The sequence below is a fragment of the Neolamprologus multifasciatus genome, chromosome 15 (genome assembly GCF_963576455.1).
Source record: "Neolamprologus multifasciatus chromosome 15, fNeoMul1.2, whole genome shotgun sequence".
NCBI lineage: Eukaryota > Metazoa > Chordata > Actinopteri > Cichliformes > Cichlidae > Neolamprologus > Neolamprologus multifasciatus.
Window position 1 is genome coordinate 20,402,017 of NC_140453.1, and position 25,730 is coordinate 20,427,746.

Here is a 25,730-nt window from a genome sequence, read left to right on the forward strand (position 1 = left end):
TGATACAAGGCAGGCAGGATCCATGTTTTCATATTGTTTATGCCATCCAAATGTTGTAGCAGAAATCGAGACTCAACAGACCAGGCAAGCTTTTTCCAATCTTCGAATCTTCAGGTTTGGTGAGTCTGTAACCTCAGTTTCCTGTTCTTAGCTGACAGGAGGGCCATCCAGTCTGGTTGTAACGAGTGGTTGTTTGAGTTACTTTTGCCTTCCTATCAAGCTAGAAGCATTCTGCTCATTGTCTTCTGACCTCTGACACCAACAAGGCATCTTCATCCAAAGAACTGCCGCTCACTGGATATTTTGTCTTTTTCAGACCATTCACTGCAAACCCTAGAGATGGTTGTATGGGAAAATCCCAGCAGATCAGCGCTTTCTGAAATACCAACAACCATGCCACAAACCCAGATCACCTTTCTTGGTCATTATGATGCTCAGTTTGAACTTTAGGTTGAACTGAAAATGTGTACATGCCTAAATGCATTGAGTTGCTGCCATGTGATTGGCTGATTTGACGTTTTTGTTAACAAGCAATTGAACAGGTGTGCAGGTGTAACAAAGTGGCCAGCGAGTGTACGACAATTCTGAAAATCAAGCTTTTCCCACATTTTTTTTGGTCAGTATTGAGATCACAATTATTTAACAATATAATTCCAAAACTTTGGGGGGAAAAGTGCATTTATTCGAAAAAACATGTCTTACGAATTAAGTGTTTCCATGAACTAAACCTGTCAGAGTCTCATGTGGCAAAAATTAAAGCAAGGAGAAGTTAAGATCTTCTTAGTTTCTCTTTTATTTAAGATTAAATAATAGTTAAAAAAACAAACAAACTTAAAAATGATGCCACAAAAGTGTTTTAGAAAATAATCCCATCTCAAGGCTTGACTTTAGTTGCATCACATTTCAGTGTCAGTTTTTTTGTGGTTTCTGCCTGTTGTTTTTTCTGATCCTAGAGATTAATGTGTTGAAATTTGTGATCAGTGGTTGTGTGTTGAGTGCAAATAAACTTTTTAGATTTTTTTTCTTTCTGAATTACACTCATTTTAGTCCATTTAAATCTATCTGAAATCAGACCCAGCCTTGCTTCTTAATGAACCCTTACCAAAGAGAAAAAACATGAAATCATCTACTACGTTATCAGGACACAAGGTTTGTACTCCATGCAGGAAATTTAGTTTACAGATGTATTCTAGGCTGTTTTTTGTTTTTTGTTATTATGGTAAGAATTTTACTTTAAAGTCAGGAAAACTTCCTGATTTGCTGTCTTCACTCGAGTCCCTAAAGATGCATTTCTAGGGCTTTCCTCTGAGATAATCCACTTTCTGTCATCTAATTAAGTACAGCATAGATTTATCTTAACAAGCTTTACCCTCCCTCTAAATATTCCCTGAAATTGCTGCACTGTTTAGTTTTCATGAATATTTCAGTGTTTTGCTCTCTGCCTGTGCGCCTTGTTGCTCGGTCCTCTGGGAGTTTAAAAGCTCGCCTGTGGGTTTTTTGTTTTTATGAAGTTAGGGTTTTTCAGTTTGTAGTCATGTCTGCAGTCGTATTAGCAGTCTTCTAGCTGAGGTCGTACATCATGACTGGAAAAATTCACAAAGGGAGGGGACTCAATTCCAGGACACCAGGAATAAGAGTACAATCTAGATCTTTAGTCCAAAATTTAGGTCCAAAGTAGTAGTATTGCAAAGACTATGTAAAGGTACAGAGTGTTATCTGCTGAGATGCATAATGTGTAAAAGTTGCCAACACTCTGCTGACTCAAACACTGCAGCTCTCCAAACTTTCTCTGGGATTAACATCAGCACAAAAACTGTATGCCAGGAGCTTCATGGCATGGTTTCCATGGATGAGCAGATCCTGTAGATGTAATATGTAAGTGGCCCTGCACTTTTGTCCACATACTGTATATACTGGGGACTGACTTGTTAAATAAACACAGGTAGTGTATTAAAAAAAAAAGAAAAAGAAAGAAAGAAAAGATTACTAAATAAAAAATGAGACCAAAAGAATCCAGAACCATGATAGCGGCACCATAAGCATAATTACTGTCTAACACTTCAACACCAGTTCTCAAATTAACACATATTAAACTGTATGTAAATATCACAGAGGTTTTGCTTTCTGCAACATTAGCAATGCAATATTGAAAAAGACTCCAAGGATCCTGCAGAAAACCCCCTGCAAGTCTCAAAACACCAATTTCTTCTCAAAGAGAAAACAAATTTTGTTGCTGCGCGACCAAACAAATCAAACTGCTCCTTTAAAGATCAAGCTGTCTCTGGCTGCCGTAGATAAAACTCTGCCTCCTATAAAGTCTTTATAGAGAAAATATCAAGCATACAGTATGAAAGCTGCTTAATGTGACCTTTTGGATCTTTCCTTCATTTCTCTTTTAGCCTTTTTTTCTATTTTTAATGTTTTCTTTGATGAGTGCTTCTTTATATCTCCATATTCTATCATAAATGCACAGTGGGTTTTCGAAATGACTCTACAGTTTCTCATTCATTTTTCTCATGACATTTTTGTACTTGTATGTCTTGGTGTATATTATTGTACTTACAAAGTTTAAACCAACTACGGAAAAATGTTCACTTAATGAGTAGTTTGTGTCTGCAACCACACAGCTGAAACTATTCAGAGTTAACACTGTCCACATGGACCAGTGCAACAACATGAGTGGGTCATGCATTTGTTCGTTCAGCTGCTGGTGTGTTGTAGGGCTGCCCAATTAGTTGACTAGTCACGATTACGTCGACTATCAAAATCGTTGACGACTAATTTAATAGTCAACGCATCGTTTGAAGATTTGTAAGATCCCAAAAGACGCAGGAATAAGTAGTAGGATTTAAGAGTGTAATAACGGACTGAAACAGAAGATGGCAGCACTGCATGTACAAGGATGCCAGCTGCTGTTAAACCCCGAAGAAGAAGAAGAAGCTGTGTCCCAGAATTCATAGCGCAGCCCAGCTCAGTTTCCAACAATGGCGACAGCTAGTTAGTTTTAATATTACTCTTATTATTCTTTCTGGGTCACAAAATAAACGTTTAACATGTTTTCAGGCGAGAATGTAGCTGTGTAAACCTCAAATATCTGCTCAGTTTATCAAGACACCGCATATTTTCAAAAGCGCTTTGACGTTTTCGGAGAAGTCTGTCCGGAAGACTCCGGGCAAATCGTTTTCAAACCCACCGCCGTCTTTCACTACTCAGGTTAAACATGATATATAAGTCACTTGGATAACTTTAAAATGTTATTGTTTGGCTTTTTTTTAGTATTTTATTTGTTCCTGAGTAAATCAGTTTGGCTGAGATTAAAGAGATGCTTGAGAATATCCTCCGGTGTCCTGTTATATTTTAGATAGCAAGGAGCAGACAGCTGAGTTTATTAAACTCCACCAAAACAATCTGCAAATTTCATTAAAATTTAATAAACTATCATCTTGTCTTTATTTTTAGTTAGCACATACCTTAAACACTTCAAGCTGTAAGCTAATGATAGTTATATAAGAGCAGATGCTGCTGGTGCAATAATCTGTACGTTTTACGTCCAATGGACGCATGATCTGATTAGTCGACTAATCGCAAAAATAATCGGTGACTAGTCGACTATCAAAATAATCATTTGTGGCAGCCCTAGTGTGGTGTGAGTAGCATGAATGTGGTGTGTCAACAGCGGCTATGAGAGAAAAGGTCAAGACATGATAAGAAGGTGGCAAAGATAACAGAAACCCTCCTGACCATCTCTCATTTCTGTTTTTGGGACATTTGAAATCCTGAAACTTCAGACTCTTGCTGAGAGATTCTAAGTCATCATCTTATCACAGACTTCACCTTCACCAAGAAGATGAAGCACCTCCAGAAAATCCACATGAACACTGTGTTGCAGGTTTGCTGGTGACATATTGGAGCAGTCGTGGCTGTCCAGCGTCTCTTATCAGCTTAACCATGCAGCGGATTTTCTCCCTGCAGGTTGTCATGATGTTTTGTGTGTGTGTGTTTGTCCGTAAGCTGGAAACCTTCTGTCCGTGTGATCTGAAACAAATCTGAAAATTAGATAAATGCCACTGGTGACACAGCACTCCCTTGCTTTTCCTGTGGGTGTGACTGAGGGTCCTTCTGCTCAGCGAAGGGTTGCTGATGCTGTGGCACTCAGGCACAAAATAGCTGGTCACTAAACACTTGGCCTCAGTGTGCTCCTGCTCAGAGGAAGAGCTGTTTTAGCACCAACTCAGTCAGCTTGAACAAAGATTTATATATACATACAAATATATATATAAATATTTTATCAGTTATTAACAACAAAAAAAGATCCAATTTGAATTTTTCTTAAATAACGATTAGCACAATAACATCAGCTATATTTTGCTTAACAAAAAAAAAAAGGCGAGCATAGACGTGACCCTGTGAGGCCCACATATCTCTAAAGAAGTTTTTAATTAGCTAAGACAGACAAGCATAAACCCTGTTTTTGTAACTTCGGTCAATCAAATGATTTGTCAAAGATTCTAATACAACAGACCGTTCTCACTCCCAAGGTGTAACATAATGACGATTTGTCAAGTCCCGAGGCATTCCTGAGGAATGCGAAAGGTGAACTTCCGCGTTCTTATGCTACGCGCCAGGTTATAGATTAAATCCAGTGGAATGACACTCCCGCGGTAATACACGTTCCAGCCATATATTCCAGCCCTAACCATAACCTTATCCCTAACCTTAACTAGCGCTTTAATGATGTTAGATAGTGTTTTCCAAAGTGATGTAAGTAAAACAAACGTACATGTGTAGATTAATTCCAAACCGTTCTCATGTTTCTTCATTTTTCCGATCTCATAATATAGGGACGTGTTGGGTGCCCGGAAGCGTAATATACCAACAATTCGTCACCTAGTGTAAAATGTCACGCCTCGGGAGTGAGAACGTGTTGAATACAAAAGTGCTGTTGGAGCCTGTACCTGATCAACTTCCCTGTTTCATTTTACAAGACATGGAATAATTTGTCTTCAAAAAAGTGATTAGTAGGAGAAGTCATCACTTCACCCAGCCGTCTTTTTTTAAATACAGATAACTCAATTATTTCTGAAATCCTTGAAAGAGTAGTTGTCGAACAGCTAACTGATTATCTGGACTAATCCATTTGAGGGGTTTTAGACTGAATCATAGCACAGAAATAGACCCAGTGAAGGTTACTAAAGATTTCTTATTACGTCAACGGTGGATTTACCTCTGCTTTTCCCCCTAGTCCTGTAGGATCTTTACCTTACAGTGTATACCACCTTGAGGCAACTTGATGGGAAGTGGTGGTTTATAAATAAAGCTGAAATTAAATGAATTAAGAGCAGTGAAAGTAGAGGCAGTGAAAGCTTTTCTGGCACTGCTCATGCTGGCCTCTTAGCTTGAAAGGCGTAAACTATTGTTAACAGAATGTAGAGGAGCCCATCAAAACAACACATGCTGTAAATTCCAAAGGAATCAGTCGGATTAAGACTGCCTCAAGAGACAGTAGCCAACGGCAGCCACATGATGGCAGTAATTTCCATTTTTAGATTTCATTGGGCAAGCAAGGATTGTCTGACTTGCCCTGATGCAATTCAACTGTTTGAATTACTCCAGGTGAAAAAGTCCTCTGTGACTTCAGTAAGCCCTTAGAGTTTATGGTGTCAAAGCAAGTTTCATATCTCATTGAATACAACTTTACTTTCATTTTTTAAATGATAATTGCCATTAAAGCCAAAAAAAGAAGATAATGGGTGTGCTGTAGGGTGAGGTTATGTCCTTTCTCTGCCCCTTGCTCATAGCATCCAGTTTCAAAACACAAAGATTGCAACAGCCTCAAGCTCTTTTCCTTCGTATTTTTACTTTCATTTTCAGAATTTACTCTAGATCCCTAAAGTGATTATTGCACTAAGCACTTGAACAATACAAAGCAGCAACCAGAATTTAGTTTGGTTCATACTGTAGATATTCTCCTACTTGAGCTGCAAAAAATGTTTGGCAAACAGGAAAAAAAAATGATGAATCGCCTGTCTGATAAACTCAAAAGTACCAGCACAACAGCAGAGCTAATATCTGACGAAAGTGCAGATCAGCTTTTATCAGCATCACTTGGATGAGCTCCACTGGCTGTTCCACTCCAATGCCAGATTTTCTTTGGAGTGACTGCAATTTATCTAGAAGAGAAGCTGGCCTAAAGAAAGCAGTCACTACTGCCATTTTATCTTTTTTTTGTTATGTTAAATACTTGAAAGCTCAAATTTAGCTCTTAAAAGATGGGTACTTGATTTTTTTTCCCCAACCCATCAATATATAAAATGTGAAGCTTCACTAAAATGAAAAAAATCATGTTATGAAAAATGGACTGAAGAGACTCATAACCTGAGTTAACTCAGAAGATACCTCATGAGGTTCTTGAAACAGTCCAAAATGCAAAAGCCACAACACAACAGACCTGAGTCTGAATATATAAGGGTATAAGACAGACGCTGAGACAAAGACTAATTTAAGAACTATAAATAATGGAAAGACACCACTGACTGTATAGAAAATTGGCAATTAGGAGGAGGGAAAACACCTGGGAAACAAGGACAGCTGAAACTGATCAAGAACAATAAACAACAAAAATAAAAGACAAACACAAGAGACAACAGAGTACTAAAATGAAACTGGACGTAGCGCGCGCGGGGGGGGGGACAGAGATGTAGACTTAACAAGAAAGAAAAGGACATGGGGGAGTCTAAAACCAATTAAGTATATTTGGTACTCAGCATGTAAACACAATAAAAAAAGTAATGTGAACTAAAGACTAAAAACCCTAAAAAAATAACCTGAAATACAAAATTTTAAGACCTATGAACAAGATACAGGAGAAAACTCCAGGGAAATTTGTACTGTGTTAGGGAAACAAGTTTTTAAGTTCACTGTCAAATAATAATAAAAAGTATAAAAAGTAAAACTAGAAACAGCTAAACATGAAAAGAAGTCGTGTTTGATCAAAAAGACCTGTTTTCATTTCCTAAAACGCCTCACATAAAAGTTTCTGTAACTGAGCTTTGATGGTTTCATTTTCCTGTTATTGTTTCTTTTGCTTAAGTTCTTTTTTCTTTCTTTCCTAATTTAAATTTATGAGGGTGTCGTGTCATAATTCTTGTGAACAGAAAAAAAAATACATATTCTGAAAATACTTTGATTTATTAGCAACCCAGTACACAGTAACTGAAACTGAGTGCATTGCGGTTTAATTATGAGACTGGCATAATGACTTGTATCACGGCATGTTTCTTTTATGTTTACTTGTCTGAGTTTTGTGCACAAAAGAAAATTTTAGTTTATCACAGCTTAAAAAAATAACTAATTTAAGCCAACAGTACAACATATGACTGCTTGCTTGTTACGTTGGCGCTGCGCTCTTTAGCGTGTGTTGCGGAAGGGAAAACGTCACCAGACGTTAAATTAATCAGAGCAACACAACACAACATACACAACATGTTGATTTCTCTAAAGGCCAGTGTGAAAATAAAAAATCCATTAGAACGTTTTTGAAAGTTCTCCTAAGTTACAGAATCAAAACATTCTCCACAGGGACTGCACAGCTGCTGACATAATGGTTTTTGTGATGAGAAGAGGCGAGGGCGGGGAAGAAAGGAAGGACAATTACTGTTTTATTGATTAAAGTGTAATGAAAAAGGAAAGCGCCTTTTGGTACACACTTTTAATTTTCTCAACTCTTAAATGCTTCCATTTCCTGCTTTGAATCTTTCCCTGCTAATGTCTGATGTCACATATTTAATATGTGGAAGAAACTCACACAGTTTGTTGGATCAAACTGTGCATTGACGTGTTGCTTGATTTTTAGATATGTATAATTTTGTTTTAGCCTAGACTGTGGGAGGATATTTATGGTCTTATGTCTTTTTTTTCCTTTATCTCACAGGTTGGAAGGAACAGAGGAGAAGTTCAGGAACAGAGAGAGTCGTCCTGAGGATCTGCAGCTCATCGCCGAGCTCAAAGATATGGTTTCTGAGAGAGAAACTCTAGTCAAAAAACTGGTGGTAGGTATTGAGGTAAAGTCTCAACCATAAGAAGCTATAGCTATAAACGTGAAGAGGAAAATGCATCCTCCCTTATTTGTTTGCACACTGAACAAAAATGATGAGTAATGCTTTCCAGATCTATCTGATTTATAGAGAAAGCATGGATAGTGTTGTCCAGACCCACAAAATATATGTTTAACTCTCCTGAAACCTCTGAGCTAAACATTTGAATAAACCCAACAAAAAAAAATGTTTGCTGTAAAATTAAAAATCGCTCAGGTTGTGCTGATTTTCTCAAGTTACTTTTCTAACAACACTGATTTTATACTCATTTTTTTATACTGTATTACTATATTTTATCTTAGATTTGAGACTAAAGTGAAACACCACATGGTTTTACTACAGAACCAGCTTTGAAGTCATCTTTTAAAGCTGTTTGGAAACGGCCAGCGCATTTTAAATAATAATTAAATGACGTCCATTGCACTAATCATCTGTCTGTCACTTCTGGCCACAGGCTAGCTAATGAGCCTCATCAAAGAACCAAGAGAACACCAAAAGAGAAAAACAAGCCAGAGTGTGAGGAGCATTGAAAGCAAGCAATCAATAAAAAAAAGCACTTGGTTCGTCCAATTCTAAATGCTTTCACACTTAGCTGTGACCTTTTCAGTCAGTAGTTCACAGATACACAGCGTCAGATTAATTTAGTAAAGGGTGGCTAACATTAGCAGTGCTAACACCAGCGTATTGCAGGTTACCGTTGACATGCCTGTGCAGAATCTGGGTACATTTTGCTCTGGTCGAGTAGTTATACCATGTAGTGACTGTGGCTGGGTGTTTAACATCTTATAAAATCTAACAGTTAATTGCCTTTGAATATGAACTTAATTATTGGTAAGTAGTTTAATCAAGCAGTATTTGCACTCATGACTGTCGAGGGCAGCAACATGTATTCGACTAGTCATACACACCCCTAAGCTTAATAACTCATTACTCACAGAGTTTGACATGTTAAAAATAATGTACAGGTGAGGAGTCCTTCATAAAATGAACAGTCGATAAAGGATTTGACTTAAAGAGAAGGTGCTAATTAGAATAGTGCAAGACCCAAGACAGAATCCTGAGGAACACCACAAAGTTGTTTCTTAATAAGAGTCCAAAACCTCATGTGACAATTTAAATGTTTAAAAATAAAATAAAAGATTTCAACTTGTCCAAACTTGGAAACATGCTAAATATATTCACATGTTGGCATTCAGAACTGCTACCCTCAGAAATATGTTGGAATTAGTCTTTATTTAAACGCTGCATCACAATTTTCAGCACCATTGTCAGGCTTACTTTCTCTCTTTTGGACAGTTTGAGACCTAATCTACTTCAGTTCATTAACATTGTGCGATTCATTGTTTTTGTCTGACACTCAGTGGTACTGAGGTGGTGATTTTTATTAATCAGGTTACATTTTTCATGCTGAGGCACTATTGCTGTCTGAGTCATGGAGTTGTCTCTGACAGTTTGGAGCGCTTGGGAGGTGAAAAGTTTATGCTAAAGTGCATAAAAGGTACCTCACAGGTGCAAAATTCTGATGGGCAGAAGAGTTTGGTTGTGAGAATTGCTGTTTTTAAGCAGTTTTCACAAAGACATGAAACTGTAGTGTCAGGTTTGTGTGCCACTCGGAAATGTTGTCAGACAGAGCTCATTAAATGTGTGATTTTCAGTCACTCTACACTCCCCTGAGTCCTCCGCAGCCGAACTGGCTGTCAGCTAACACGATTTTCTCCTCCAGGACGATAAAAAGTTCTACCAGCTGGAACTCGTCAACAGGGAGACCAACTTCAACAAAGTGTTCACCGCCAGTCCTAATGTGGGAGTTATCAACCCGCTCATTAAGGTAGGCCCTAATATCCTGTAACACGCCACACACAGGGGCACTCTGATAAGCCTGCTCCATTATTTTACCACATAGCAAAGATGATATCCACTCCAAGTCATTTCATGTACATCCGTGCTGATCAACCAACACCATCAGTGCTGAGGTTTTAAAAAGGTACCACAGTAAACCATTTTAAGTAATACCTGTTAAGAATTACACCATTTTTGAGGTGACCGTCGTCCTTTAGCAAAGTTTAAAGAGCAAGACATGAAGTTGTTTTACAGCAAAGAAAGGATCACGATGTTCCAGTAAAACTTTCAGAGTTTATGAGAGACAGCAGAAGGACAAGGGGAGAAAAAATCAATTTTATCACATTTATTCTTTTCTGTAAAATGAAGGTCGTCAAGGATGGAGAAATAGGACAGGAAACGGCATGAGGAACAGGAACTGTGGTGTTTCTTTCATTTCTAGATAATAGCACAGACTGAGGAGTGAGGGGGAGGCTGTCCAAGGTCTACATACCAAGATCTTGTTTGTTTGCAGCAGCTGAACCAAAGTGTCACCGTTCATATAAGGAAAGGGCCTTCGGTTTTAATGAATGCAGTCAAATAAAATCAGGAAGTTTGACTGCAATAAAATTATTTTCTATTATTACCTTTAATTAAATAAATGCTGTTTCCTGTTAGTCGCTATGGCTCAATGTAATTATATAACTAGAGAATTTAAACCTAAAGGCAAAAGGACAATGGTGCTTTTCTGAAGCATTGATTTTGTGATCTGTTTAAAGCTGCTGAAAACAAACATTTCTGTTCTTTAAAGCACTACTCAAAAAATCAGTATATAGGATGTTGGTTTAGCGAAATAACCAGATAAGCAAAAGCAAGCATCAATTTAGATACCAGACTCCCCCGCCCCCAATATTACACAATATATTGCAACAAAAGGAAAAGCTCTGTATACTATATAAGGATAATTAAATGGCACATTTTTAGAAATCATATAAATAACATTTATTTCTATTTTAATATTTGATAACTGAAACAATTTAATTTAGACTTTTCCCTCAGCTTGTGTAAAAAGGTTCAATAAATACCTCAAAATCAATTGTTTATTAGAGACTTGGTTTTTCTTTCCTTCCTGTCACACCGGCATCGTATTTTCTCTTTTTACTGGATTTATGATGACCATCTTGTAGTTGTCAAGGGTGTTGTCAGAGGGGGGGGCATGGGGTGACACAGGCCCCACTAAAAATACAATTAACTCCACTGGATGAAAGTATGGATTGGACCAGTGGTTCAAATATAGCATAGTGCATTTACTCAAGCACTGTACTGAAGTTCAGCTTAATGTACTACATCTGCTTCAGTAATGCATCTTTATGATGCAAAAATCACTCCTAGTGTTTTCTAATCCACACTGTATACTGAATATATTTCAGATCAAATATTCTGAAATTTTCTGTGGGCCCTTTGTTCTTTGTTCTTGGTGTCCCATGTGATAACACTCCCAGACATATCCCTGTTGGTGGTTGCCGTGGTGATTTAAATCAATTAGTGCTTCTACAATAAGAATAGCAGCTCATTTTTCTCTTTGACCGATGTCTGAAGAAGCTCCTTTGAAATTAATACTCTCTTTGTTACATTGCATTAAGAATTAAATTGATATTTTAAAGTAAATAGTGTGCCGACCTTTTCCTTTTGTGGCAAAAAAAGTACAAAAGAGCAGAAAATTAAAAGGTTTAGAACAAGATTGACATTCTCATGCAGGACTTCATAGCTCGTAGCAGGAAACGGGTTCAGAAGATGTTTCTGGTTAACAGAATGTCTCATTGTCATGTGTGTCTGAGCTGAATGGTTCCCACTGCATGATTTAACTGTTGACACGATCTCAGGTACAACTTTGACCTGTGACGCGTTGTTTTCTTTGCAAACCCTTTCTCTGATCATGTCTTTGTGTGTATAAATGTGCCACCCGATTCGACTGGTCTTCTTTTCTTCAGCCTTCCTTTGCTTTCAAAGCCATTTGTTAGTGTGAGATGTTTCCCGCTTTTACACATCTCTTCTCATCTGAACTTTCATTCTGCTCAGAGTGACTGGTGCTTTAAGACTGTGACTGAGCAATGCCGGTCTTCAGACTGATCCATTCACTCTGCTTCGATCAGCATTTGAATATTATTAAGTTAGCACGCTGCTCTTTCCTGTCTCTCATTGGCTGGACTGTTACAGCTTCCAGAACTCTCCCTGTACTCCATTTGCCCTTTTTATCCTTCCATTACTTCCTAAGTTTTTATTATTATTTTGTTTTAAACTTCCCTTTTGCTCCTTTTTGACCCCCGTGCCCCTCCTTTTTCTTTTTTTTTCTTTTTTTTTTCTCCTGTGTAGCAAAAGAGAAAGAATGAGAAAACAGCAGCCAGCAGATTGAGCAGCTCTCCTAATGTCAGGGCTCTGGAGGGAGCAGGTATGGGCATGGGCTTGGTGGGTACAGGGAGCGGCCAGCCCCCACAACCACCACCCCCGCCCCCAACCCCGCCCAGTCGCCTAGAGCCTATCCCCAACTCCCCCCTCCATCACCTTGAGCTCAACTCCAACAAACCTCTTGCCCCGCTGACCCCTCCCACCGAACCCAAGAAATTCATGAGGTGAGACCTTTTCAGCCCCGACTAACAGCAGTGTATTAATTATCCAATCACAGGCCTCAGAAGCACTTTTACTGAAGTGAGTCGTGGCCAGAGGTAAACATTCAAATATATAATATCTTTATTTTAGGTTTCAAAACAAACAACAGAACTTGGTTCTTCTTCTCTACAGATGTTTTGTTTTATTATACTCATTCTTTATTGGCAAGTTTGGCACTTTCATAAACCATAAGAAGCATGAAATCATTGTCAGCTATAGCTGCAGATTCTAAAAAAAGAAGCTTTCAGAAGCTCTGTGCTGTGATCAACTGTTCGCTGATTCCCAACCCAAGCAATATGTGGAACCTGAGTTTAAGACAAAAAAGGCAGAAAAACGCTGCTTGTTTTTAGATCATTACTTTGGTTTTTCGCCTTAAATATCAGCCGTTGCTACTTGATTTTCTCAGTTTTTGTTATTAGTTTAATCAAGGTAACACACTGGTTAAACTGCCAGGTGTTGCTTCCACTTGACTCAGTTTGGAACAAGGTTAAAATATATGTATTTAGCAGGTGCTAGAGCTGCAACAAAATTACAGTCATCAGATAATCAGGCAGTTATTTTAAAGATTTGGCTTTAGGTGATAGATGGATACTATGGTATTCTCCAGATACAGTGATGTTAGATTGTTTAAATGCAAAGACATTAAAGGTAACGCAGAAAAACAAACTCAACCAAGGTTTAGTCAACATATTATATTTTTGTCCTTGGAAATGAATAAAACCTTTCTATTCACGACAGCTGTATAACCTTGAGAAGGTGCTTTATATTCCAAGGCAAAGGCCCTAAAATATTGAAAGCCTCAACAATGAGACAGTCCCATATTTATAAAACATCATTAGGAAGTAGAACCAGGCATCGTATACGTGTTTCAGACATTCAGGGTGAACTGGCATTATAGTACAAGTATTAACTGATGAGATAAAAACTGCTGCATGGCTCGTTGCATTCAAGGTGTTATGGTGTTACATTAAGCGGTCACTCCCAACTCCAACCAAGGGGGTGTTTTAACCCAAATCTTGTTTCACTAATGCTGTCCCTAGCAAAGTACTATCTAGAGCCACATCAGGTTTCATCGTCCTGATGAAGAGCTTGTGTGAGATCTATGTTATACTGCAGGTTGGAAGCTAGCATGAAGCTCTTACACTTTTCTGCGATAAATTCATCCCAAATAGAAAAAAGACTGTTAGAGACAACTGAGAGAGTCAGGCAAGGGTTATTTTTTTTTGAAAACAAAGTTTAATCCTACTACTTTAAACCACTGGGGAAAAAACAATAGAAAAAACTGTTGATGATGTAATGTTTTTGGCTTTTAAAGTAACCAGGGCTACTTTTTAAAAGCTAATTTTAAGCTAATAAGCTAACAGACATGCTACTGTTTGAAGCTAACAGACATGCTACTGTTTACTGCTTACAGTAGAGCAAACCAGGTTCAATCAAATCCTCACCACTTTGTTTTTCTTGATTTAGATTTTTAAGTGGAAATAATGTCCAAACTATTTAACTATGGATTGTAGATAGTTTTACATCAAAGACATCTAGAGCCTAAACGTCTGGAGTACCCTAAGTCATATAAATGCTAAGCTATGACGACAGTTTGGTCATTTCATACTTTTTGGTGATAATAACAGTTAATAGTTTTTGATAACAGCCCCTCTCCTCAGGGTTAGGGTTTGGCGAACAGTTAATCAAAAAGACTTGTAGATGATTTTCTGCCTCCTTTCAGGGCCTGAGGTTTTTACTGTATATATCACAAACCAGCTGACCCTGAGTCGACATTAAAGGACATGACTGCTTTCTGCTGCAGCACGTTTGAACTCAGAGACATTGGCAGCTCTTTAAATAGAAGTGAATAATATGGAAAGGGCAACATAAACACAAGAGTCCCGTGTGCGACTGAAGCTTCAAAGAATGGCCTTGGAATGCAAAAGGGGCATGTTTTTACTTTTGATTTTTTTTCTTTTCCATCAGTCCGAACATGTTGCTGTCTGAACTGCGTGCATGCTGAATGTTTTTCTTTTTGGTTTTGTTTTCTCTTCTTTTCAGTTCAGGACGTTTACACTACCTGTTGTTATTATCCACTGTGTCTTTTTTGTCGTTGTTTTGTGTCACACTGTGACATTTTTTTCTTCATCCTCACCGTCATCTAAATTTCAGCATGTTGCACTTTTACTCGACTCGAAATGGGCTCGACCGTTTTTGTAAAAAGTAAATAAAAGTTTTTTTTTAATGCAGACTTGTATTGAAGTAGATATTGTCTTTTGCTATTATGGACCGTCTCCCTCTGTGTGTGGTGGTGTCGTATTTTGATCCTGCTCTACTCTACGCTCCAGTAAACGTTGCTTTGGTGGCTGTGACGAACTATGTGAACTAATATGATGATAAATTATGTAACATGCTTCTCACATGAATACATGCAGTGTGTATGCGTGTGAGGGGTGGCGGGATGAGGGGGGGTGTAGTTGCATGTAGGTTTACAGCATGTGTGTGAGTGAGTAGTTTCTTTCCTTTGTGCTGCATGTTGTACTGCTGAGTAAGACGCAGTGGCTGCTTTGCAAAAGCTTGGGACAAACCTCTGTTGATTTAAAATGCTTGCACAAGCACACACACACGCATTATTATTCCTCATTGCCAGAGCTGTACCCTAACACACATTCTAACATGCACAACAAAGTAAGGCAATGACAGTATGAGGTCAGGTGTTACAGATCGGCTTTGAAATGTTTTCAGACTATATTAAACAATTTATCTCTGCGCTCACTCTTCACACTCTTTGTTCTTAACAAACAGTTTGAGTGATGGTAAACATTTTCCTTACACTTGAGCGATTTGCTATGCTGGCCTCTTTAAATCAATAAGTCGTTAAGTGTTTAACTCTGATAAACGTTATTCAAATCGACTTCAGTTTGTATAGAAGAAGTAAGTCAGACATCACAGCAGTAAAGAGTAGTTATTAGACTGCAGCTTGCACCCGTTTTGGCTGAAGGAGATAACTTTGTGCCTACAAACATCCACAACATTCATAACAAAGATCTGTTTAATAGGAATATATAGAACGCAATATGTATAAAAGCCTGTTAATGGTGTTAAATTGGGTATGTTTAAATCCCAGACTAATCCTAATCTAATCCTAATTTCAAGTCTAAATTTCAAGATGACTAACTCAAAGTTACGTATTTTAGGTTAATGACCGCAAATTTTGGGGTATGGTCAGCAAAACCCCCAAACAAATAAAATAAAAAAACAAGCTTCATAGATGCGTATCAGACAGACAACAAGAAAGTCAGGATTAAGCTGCATATAAATGTAGGAGTATTAGAGGGATTAGAAACGGTTGAGGAATTAGAAACAGCTGAAAGGAATCAAGACAATCATGTAGACAGGAACTAAAGACAAAAACACCAGAAGAAAAAACAAAATATCAAGTATCATGTACCAAAAACACAATAATATAAATCAAAATCTGAAATACAAAAACAACACAAAACTCTGCAACAATAATAATCCTCATTTACCAGAGCCAACGAGACGCCAAGCCAGTTCAATGAGTTTCTAAAACAAGTTCAGTTCAGTTCAGTTCATTTTTATTTCAAACATTTCAAACATGAGCCTTCACAATCATTACAAAATATTATTCCATTATTTGTTTGAAAAGGAGTAGGTAGAAGTATTTACTTATTTGTCCCTACCCCCTCAAGTTTTACCTCTCATTCATTTAAAAAATTTTTTAGTCTTAAATTAAACAAACAACATATGAAACAAAAGTAAAGCAAAACAAAACAAAACATACATAAATCAAAAACAAGAAATTAGCAAGCCCCACCACAGTATAGTTTCTTTCATATGAAAAATACAGAAGGTGTATATTTGCAGATACACAAGTTATGGAAAAACAAATAACCAAAACAAAAAAAAACAAAAAAACAAAAAAGAACCACAACACCATTACCAGTCATTTTAGACCCCTCCCCCTTTAAGGCCCGCTTTCTTCTCACTGTCTGCCCCTCAAAAACAGAAAGTTTAAACAGAACGTGGGTGCAGCTTCTGTGCTCCCAGCCAGATTTGACCATATTAGTAATCTGTTGACATCATACAGATTCAAGAATAGAAAAAAAAATAGCTGAATGAACCTTTAGAGGAGACTGAAGTCTCAGCTTTTGGCTCTCACATAAGCTGATCTTATTATCCTTATAAAAATAAAGATAAGCTGTCTTCAGGTAGCTGTTCTAACGTGTGCATTTACTCATGAAGTCCTGGGATTCTTTAAAGCTGTTTAAAAGGCCTAAAATATCATAGTATATTAAAAGGTCATGGCTAGCAATGTCACCTTACAGCAAGACCCTGAACTGGATAAGTGGAACAAAATGGATGGATCGTAAAAAGTAGAGTATAGTAAAAAATATATATATTTTAAATTAAATAGTTTTGATATAAACATAGATAAGTAAACAAAGTGCAAACAATGTAAAAAAATAAACAATAATTAGGTTTTACATATTTAAAACAACTAAAATTAATTAGACCGCTTATTTTTATCCACGCGAAAAACACTGTTTACTTGTTTCTTTTATTTTTGATTGATAAACATGCATCTCATTATGTTTATTACACTGTTTAATGTTAAATTGAAGTAATCTACATGAATGAAATGTACAACTGAAAGACCAAATCTTAAACACTTGAGCTGCAGATGATATGACTGCACCTTGATCCCTTAAAAAATAAGGTAGGCCGGTGAAGTGCACACATTTGTAAAAGCCTGCTGAGTTTCTAGCCCTCTGTTTCCCCCTCAATGTCCAGTATTTGTGCAAATGCAAAGAGAGGCCACATCCTCTCTGCTGTCACGTATAATGGATAGACTCCCTCCTTCAATCTGATACGCTCCTCTCGCTCTTCTTACTTCTTCCTCTGACCTTGATTCATCTTCTCATGCTCTGCCAATCTCTTTCATCTCCTCTCCATCGTATTTCCTGCCCTGCTCCTGCAAGTCATCCAGCTTCTCTGCTCACGGTTTCATACCACCACATTTCACCTCTCTTTTCTCCTTTTCTTCTTGCGAACAGAAAGCTGCACTTCCTGCATCAAAGCTTCCTGAAAATGATCTTTAAAATCCTCTGATCGCCTCGTGATTCTGTCAGTCAGTGCACACACTGAGCATTTTACTGTGAAGAAGAGGGTGTTTAATATGAGATGACCATGAGTGCAAATTATACATTAACATGAATATTTTATGAATTTGTGGTAAAACAGAACGCCTTGAGTCTGCACTGTGACTGTGCGCAGCATAAACAAGATTCATTAGGCTGAGCAAATATAAGGGAGGTCTTTTTGGGAGAAAGTAAAATAACAAAAAAATACCCTCGTAAAATTTTAGCATCGCCCCGGGGTTATGGGACTGTTTGTTTAAGAAGTAGCCAATTAAGAAACAGAAGTAGCTCCGATAGGTGTTTGTTTTTAATAGATGCACACACTAATTAGTTCCAACTTTGGGAACGGTGTGTTTCCCCTCTGAGGACGTGAGTCAGGAAGGAACTGCAGCTTGATTAGATCACATAAATTCCAGCCGCGATTGGCATTCTCCTGGAAAAGAATAGACTTTAAATCATTGGATAATGCCAATTTAAAGTAATTTAGTGTTATGGAGTTACCTGCTGAGGAAACTAACCTCTTAAAGTATTTTAACAAACATATACTCACCAAGCTCAGCCCATCAGTGCTCTTTTAAAATGTGACAAAGACAATATAAAAGATGCACATAGCTTAAGAATCTGAAAAGTTGAGCTTAATCCCCAAGTTGTGCTTCAGCGGGAATCCTACACCAAAACCTGCCCTTCATTAAAAAAAGCTACTAAACATCGAATCGACGCAACCCACAGCTTGTGATTGGCCTGTTCAGTCCCATCGGTTCATTTTGTGCATATCTGGCTACTGTTTTGCAGCAGTTTTGAATTTATCAGTGAGAGAGTAACAAAAAATAAATAGTATAAAGAATAATTCAATTGTAAGGTCATACTGGAAAGGATGTTAACCTTGTTTTGTGAACTGTGGTCAATATTAGAGTCAATATTATAGTCAATATTAGAGTCACAATGATTAATTAGCATTAGCGTAAACACTCAACTTTAGGCTTCTTTAATAGGACTTTACTAGCCAATGGGTGATGCCACAGTGGCTACACCCATCCTTTATAATGTGAACACAGCCGTAGGATTAAAATACATCGCAGGGCGGTAGAAACATTGGAAGTGCTTCAGAGACACAAAAATAGGGAGAAGCAAATGTTGTGACATTTTCATAGAAAGTGCACTACATGACAGTTTGTGCGTTTCACAGACAGTTACTCTGTCACTCCTAGGGTTAGATTTTCCTTCTTAATGGTCCATCACAATCTCGTGTTCACAAAGCAACACAAAGGGTGCTTTGGGCTTTTTATTTTTTATTAAACTCAAATACTTCCAAAGAATTCTTAATTTAACGTCTACACCATGTCTTGCATAAATACTCATCCACACAATTACTAATATTTAGATGCAGAGCTGTGTCCAAACTCCTGTGTGAAACTTTGCTGCTGATTTCAAGACAAAAAATGTATCTTTTTTTAAAAAAAAAAAGGCTTCAGAGCTTTGAATCTGATTTTCCAGCTTCACTGAAGAGAGGCTGCTCAACTGAATCTGTACTTCCCTTTAAGATGCGGAAGAAAACAGAGACGCACAAAAACCTCCAATTCAGTCCAATAGCTGTTTGAAGTTAAAGTTTAAAAGTATTACAGTTTCAGCATGTAGTTTTAACTTTGGTGCCTAGTTTTCAAATATGGTGTAGTAGCCGTACAATAACAGGCAGTGAAGTGGGGAAGCATCACGTGAAAAAGCAGCCCACTTACCGTTAAATGTCAAAGGAAGGGCTCTGAAATTTTACAGTTAACTCAAACCTCCAAAATTTGTGAGGATATGTGATGAGAGTGAAATGTGCAGAGCGATATCTCAAAGAGGTTTTGTTCTTGTCACAGCTGGGGCAGCAGTCGTGTTGTGGAATGAAAAGGACCCAAAATGCAGGCAGCTGACTGATGAAGAGTGTGACGTTTATTTACAAGGTGGGATAGTGGCAAGCAAGCAGTGAGGCATGACAAATAACTGAAGAAACCTAAACTGGGAGAACTAAATAACAAACCTGAGAGCATACAAAAGGGGTGCGGGGCAGAGAGACGCAGAGACAGGAACAAAACACCATGGAACACAGAGAAATGCAGACGAGCCGACAACGAACACAGACCGACACCCACTAAATATACACACACAAGGTAATCGGGTAATCACACACAGGAGGGAAGAACAGCTGATCCTAATACACACGATGACTGGAGGACACAAGCTGAACACAATGACAACAGACAGAGACCTTCAGAATAAAACAGGAAATCTAGAACACGAACTGGACACAAGAGGGGAGGACACAGAATAACTAGAACAGAGGAAAATAATCATAAAACACAAAACGCTGGGTCAACGACCCAGCACCATGACAGTTCTATGGGTTTGTTTCATCCAGACAAGCATGAATAGGTAAAAAAAAAAAAAAAAAAGATGCAAAAGCTATTTTCATTTCTCGTTATTTGCTTCTAGTGATTTCTGACTCCTTCTCCAGACTTTCTGAAGGTTTTTCAAAGTTTTCTTTAAACATTTTCAAACAAATGTTTTTTGTTTGTTACTGACCGATGAATCATTCAAGCATAAAAAAAACATCAACTCAAGAGATAAACCAGTGTGTGCACATGACAGGCAAAGAACCCATTTTAATTTGTCTTTAGACACTTTGTTACTAGTAGCCTGTCACTAAAATACATAATTGTTCCCCTTCTTTCCATTTCTTTTAATGAATCTATAAAATGCCCAAAAAATAACAGTTTGCCAAACATTAAAAAATTTCGTTTTGCACCAACAAGGTGATTCTCGAAAAGTTGTGAGCTAAAAACTTGGCATTTTTCAGCATAATGTGCAGTATGACCTTAGAAAAGTTCAAATAGTAGACGTGCCAAGCCTTAACATTTGTTTACTGCAGATGCACAGGATCTAAATATCATCTTCTTAAAAATAGGGGGAAAAAATACAACAGAGACCTGACACAGGATCTAACAGATGAACCTGGCTCTGCATTTATCCATCTACTGCTTTTCAAAGCAGTGGAAGTGTGGCTGAGATGAAGCTATTCCTGAGGAAGGGAAGCTGAGAAAAAAGCCTGGGGTATGCCAAATTACACAGAGCTGGACTGATCAGAGGTAACGAGCCAGAGGTAGAACAGTGGCTGTGTCCCATTTCAGGGTCTGCACGCTTGAAGTACGCGCACTACGCGTACTACGTACGGTGTGTACTATAAGTATGAGAAGTGCGGAAGTGAGAGGCTTGTGAAATGGGACGGTATATGCTTCGTCGCGCTGTTCAGGTTGCCTAGCAACCATGATACTAACCGCGAGACACGTTACATACAGCTTTGTTTGACATAAATGAAGGAGAAAATTGTTTTGTTGGTCAATCATTTTTGTCATGACATCACTTTGATTAGTTGAGTATCTGAGGCTGAGACCACAGGACTGTAAAACATGATTCAAGGGCTTCATTTCTGTACTGAACAGTCATTTAAGATTAGCTAGTAAATAATAATTAGTTAATGTTGTTCATGAGACTAAAGTCATCTCACTATGGTAATGTAAATATAATATGGCCAATATTATAGTATTGTCAGATTATTATGATTGATATATATATATATATATATATATATATATATATATATATATATATATATAATCTATATCACTGACTTTCAGCTTGTTGTGTTTGTGGATATATGACTGACTTTAATTATCCATAAAATCATCAGATTCTCTGTATGATTAAGGTCGACTATATGTATATTTAGAAGTAGAGGCTTTAAAACCAAGTTAATGCTGAAAGTACAAACATCACTAGTGTCACATAACTTTGCCGACATGTGGCCAACAGCAATGTTTTAATGTTCTTCATTATTAAACATTCGCACATGAATAAGTGACGTCATATTCAGTACTTACTTTTGACAGTTCACTTTTCGGCCGCTCCCTTCCGCCGTATTTTGCGGCAAAATTATCCACACCCACCGCCGCGCTATGAATTGTGGGATATATGGGACCACGAAGCGTGCACCGGACCACGCTTGATATTTGAGGAAATCGACGGCGCATTTGGAGTATGCATTTCAAGTACACTTCGAATTGGGACAGCCGTCGTCGCGTGGCGGTGACGTAACCGCACTTAAAATGCGTACTTCAAGCGTGCAGACCCTGAAATGGGACACAGCGAGTGGGTGTCTACAGCCATCCGTAAAACATGAAAGCTCCGTCGTGGTTTGGAGATCTTTTCAAAAGTGATAGAATTATAACACAGAAATGTACCATCAGATTTTTATCCACCATTCAGTACCATCTGGTCCTGCTACTAAGCTTCTGATTGGCAACAGCTTCAGTTTTAAGCATGACAGCGATCCCACTGCAGTCAAAGCAATCCTGGATAGAACAAATGGTAAATGGCCTGTATTTGTATAGCGCTTTTACTAGTCCCGCCTAGGGACCCCAAAGCGCTTTTACACGTCCAGTCATCCACCCATTCACCCTCACATTCACACACTGGTGGAGGCAAGCTACAGTTGTAGCCACAGCTGCCCTGGGGCAGACTGACAGAAGCGAGGCTGCCATATCGCGCCATCGGCCCTTCTGGCCAACACCAGTAGGCGGTAGGTGAAGTGTCTTGCCCAAGGACACAACGACCGAGACTGTCCGAGCCGGGGCTCGAACCGGCAACCTTCCGATTACAAGGCGAACTCCCAACTCTTGAGCCACGATCGCCCCGTACCAACAACATAATGAACTCTATCGGTCATGGACTGGCCTCCCCGGAGCCCAGATCTCAACATTATTGAAGCAGTGTGGGATCATCTAAAGGCAAATAACATCCACAAAATAGCTTTTAATGTCCTTCCAAAAAAAAAAATCAAGAGTTTTCCACAGTACTGTATTAATGGCTCCAAAACATAAAAAGTAGTCCTGTCAAAAGAAAAGCCTCATGAATAAATCCAATTAAAGGTTTAATAACCCGTCTTTAATTTTGAAATTTGTTTTGGCAAACTTAAAAAGGACAGACAAAAAAAAAACTGAAAATCCTCACAAAACATTTTTTTGAAAAACATTTGGACACATCTCTATCAGAAAGTCTTATTCAGACAGGATGAAATTCTTCCATTTTTGTAACTATTTTCAGCTGTTTTGAGGCTCTAGTGATGATTTACTGCAGCAGCATCGTGGTTTGATGATTTGAGGAGTCAAATTAAACCGTTCTCATGGTGATGAGGGACGGGGCTGTTACAGCCATGTTTTTAACAGTTTTGCTAAACGGGGAATACTCTTTAAAAGATCAATTCACTTCAAAGGACTGTGTGAACTTCGCTAAACCTTTACTTAGAGATAAAACATTGCTCGTGGTTACATTCCAAAGGCTGCACAGGAGAGTAGTCATTCAATCAGCTGTAATGGAGAGTGGAGAAGGACAAACACTGGCGTGGCTCATCTTGAATCTTGTGGTTATGCTGCCCCCTGTGGACGGAAAAGAAAATTACACATTCAAACGCTCAGATTTCAAACTTAAATCACACAAAAACACCAGTGGAGCGTGGAAAGAGGTCAAAACCCCAGTTAAATTTTCTCAAAGCATCAGAGGTAGACACACAAACAGCTAAATTAAAAGTAATATTAATGATTATTGATTCATGATAGTAAAAAGGTTTAGCTGGTCTGTCTGAGGAGAAACAGAATTTCCCCTTATCTTTCTGTCTAAATAATTTTATTTTCTAAAAACAAACATGTAAAAGACAATCTGCCACTGCAGTGAAAATAACACACGTAAAAACACACGTAGTATTGGACACAGCAGGAGAAATCAAGATCAGGCGACACAACAACCAATAGGAAGGAGGGAATGTGGTAACTAAAGAACTGACTGAACTCATCTGTTACATCACTGGTTACAATTGTGCACAGGTGGGCATCCTGTTACATGTAGGGTTAGATCGGCTTTGGTAATGCTCCGTCACTAGCTCATGTTCACAAACTAACACAGAGCCTGCTTTGGGCTATTTATTTTAATAGTTAGGAAAATACGTCCAAAATTAACATCTACACCGTGTCTCACATGAACCTCCACAAAACCACACAGTCACTGATGTTTTAGATGCGGAGCTCAGTTTGATTTATTTCAGTATTTAGACCGGACGAAGTACTAAAACAAACATCTTCCACACAGTTGTTAATGTGTGTCCCCCGCTCTTTCTGCATGTTAATATCAACAGAGTGTGAATGTTTGTTTTTGATTTTGGAGGCAAAAAGGAAAAAGGTTGGATCAGATTGTGGAGCTTCACTGGAGGAAGGCCGCTCAGCTGAACCTATATTTTCCTGAGAGATGAAAGCATTAGAGCATCATTTTCTTTTCAATCAGAAAGTCATCATTTGAGGCTAAAGTTGGATTATTATAAAAACACATCGACGTTTAAGATTCTTCGGTGTGAAAAAATCTGAGAGCATTAAAGTGAAGCTTGTGTTTTTCACCCCTTTATGTTTAAGACTAAACGAGGTGAGCGATCAGCCTCTCACTTCTCTTTCCTTAACTTTCTGTTTGTGTGTGTCCGTCCTGAAGCCCTCCTGAAACAAAGGACTCTGCCATCGACTCCCCAGACGCTCAGCGCCAGGAGTGGTTCGCCCAATACTTTTCCTTTTGATCGACCACAGACCTGCAAACACAACGATTCAGCATGTCAACCGAACTTTTAAAAAAAAAAAAAGAAAAAGAAAAAACTGATGAAAAAAAACTAACAAAAAACTGGAAAAAATCTTCAAACTATTTGTTATTTATCGTCATTGATCGGTTCGGGGATCAATCCACTTTGGAATCAGTCGACCGAAACTGTAAATCCTGGTTTGAGAATCGCTTCTCCTCGACGTGTCGATCAAATGCACAGAACCTGATGTCGCTGATTTCCACTTCTGGGAGAAACGCCACGATTTTCCACTTCCTGCCGTTGACCGAGACCAAAGTGAATTGAACCCGACCGCGACATCAAATGTCATCGCTCCGATCTGATTTGATTGTTTGATTCTCTCTGATTGTTTCACTGTGGAGGAGTTTCTCTCGTGGTACAGTGACAATGATCATCCGTATGTTTGATGTTTATTTCATTCCTTTACTCTTCGACTTATTTTGCAGTTTCTTGGAACTAGAATAAAATATGAGTGGTGCATTTTCATGCTGCTAATTGCCATTGTTGGACTACAGTAAGAACTATATATAAAGAATTATACGGTAGGTAATTGTGCTCTCTTTGTACGTGGGCCCCACTGCATACAGCATCTTAGACTAGGAGGGCTGATCTAAGACCAGTTCGCCTCCTCATTTATGGTGACATTAACTTCGGACCTGATCCTAGATCAGTTACACTTCTCTGGCGTGCTCTGTGAATACAGGCTCTGATTTTAGGACGGCACCATCATGGCGAGTTTGTTACAGCTGCATAGAAGTTTCAGCCGATTTTGGTAGAATATTAAAACCTGTTTGTATGGTCGTCTGTCTCAACACAGATATAATGATGTCTCACCAATTTTAAAATCAAAAATAGCATATTTTATATTTATATTATAATGTGTATGCTTAATAAATTATTATTGTGACATTTACTGGCGTTTGCTTGTCTTTTTTTAATGAACTGGTGATTTGTGTTTTCTTTTTTCCATTATTGAAGTTAACTTATTTTGTTATGAGGTATAAAAAAATAAAATAAAATTTTAAAAAAAACTTTTAGTTTTTGTTGAATTAATACAGGAGTGAGGGGAAACAGATGGAAAAGCAGAGGAAGAGACGGTACTCTAAATACACAGGGCTGATTGGGGTGAAAGGAAGAGACGCGAGGAGTCGAGGCAGCGAGTTATAAAGCGAATGAGACATCCTCAGTTCAGAGCTTCATTTTAACGACATGTCAGTTCAATGTGACGTGTGGAACGACTGCTTCATTAAGAGTTTGTGCTGCACTGGGGCAGAAGGTTTGCGCATCTTAAATAACTCACTATGAACAACACAGCTGTCA

At 38.2% G+C, this 25,730-nt stretch overlaps 1 protein-coding gene across 5 annotated transcripts in view; it reads left to right on the forward strand.

Moving 5' to 3' along the window:
• The window catches only part of fam184ab (family with sequence similarity 184 member Ab), a 225,611-nt gene extending 199,890 nt beyond the window's left edge, over positions 1-25,721 (forward strand). For 2 of the 5 annotated variants that reach the window (XM_085133283.1, XM_085133285.1), the window contains exons 19-22: positions 7,931-8,048; positions 9,817-9,921; positions 12,285-12,541; positions 24,290-25,721. In XM_085133283.1, coding sequence (XP_084989409.1) covers positions 7,931-8,048; positions 9,817-9,921; positions 12,285-12,541; positions 24,290-24,371 — 562 coding nt within the window. In that variant the 3' untranslated portion in view covers positions 24,372-25,721. Of the gene's footprint in view, positions 1-7,930; positions 8,049-9,816; positions 9,922-12,284; positions 12,542-14,301; positions 21,350-24,289 lie in introns of those variants that run through there. The other 3 variants (XR_014869412.1, XM_085133286.1, XM_085133287.1) reach the window with 3 other exon arrangements.
• Positions 25,722-25,730: the final 9 nt, after the last annotated feature.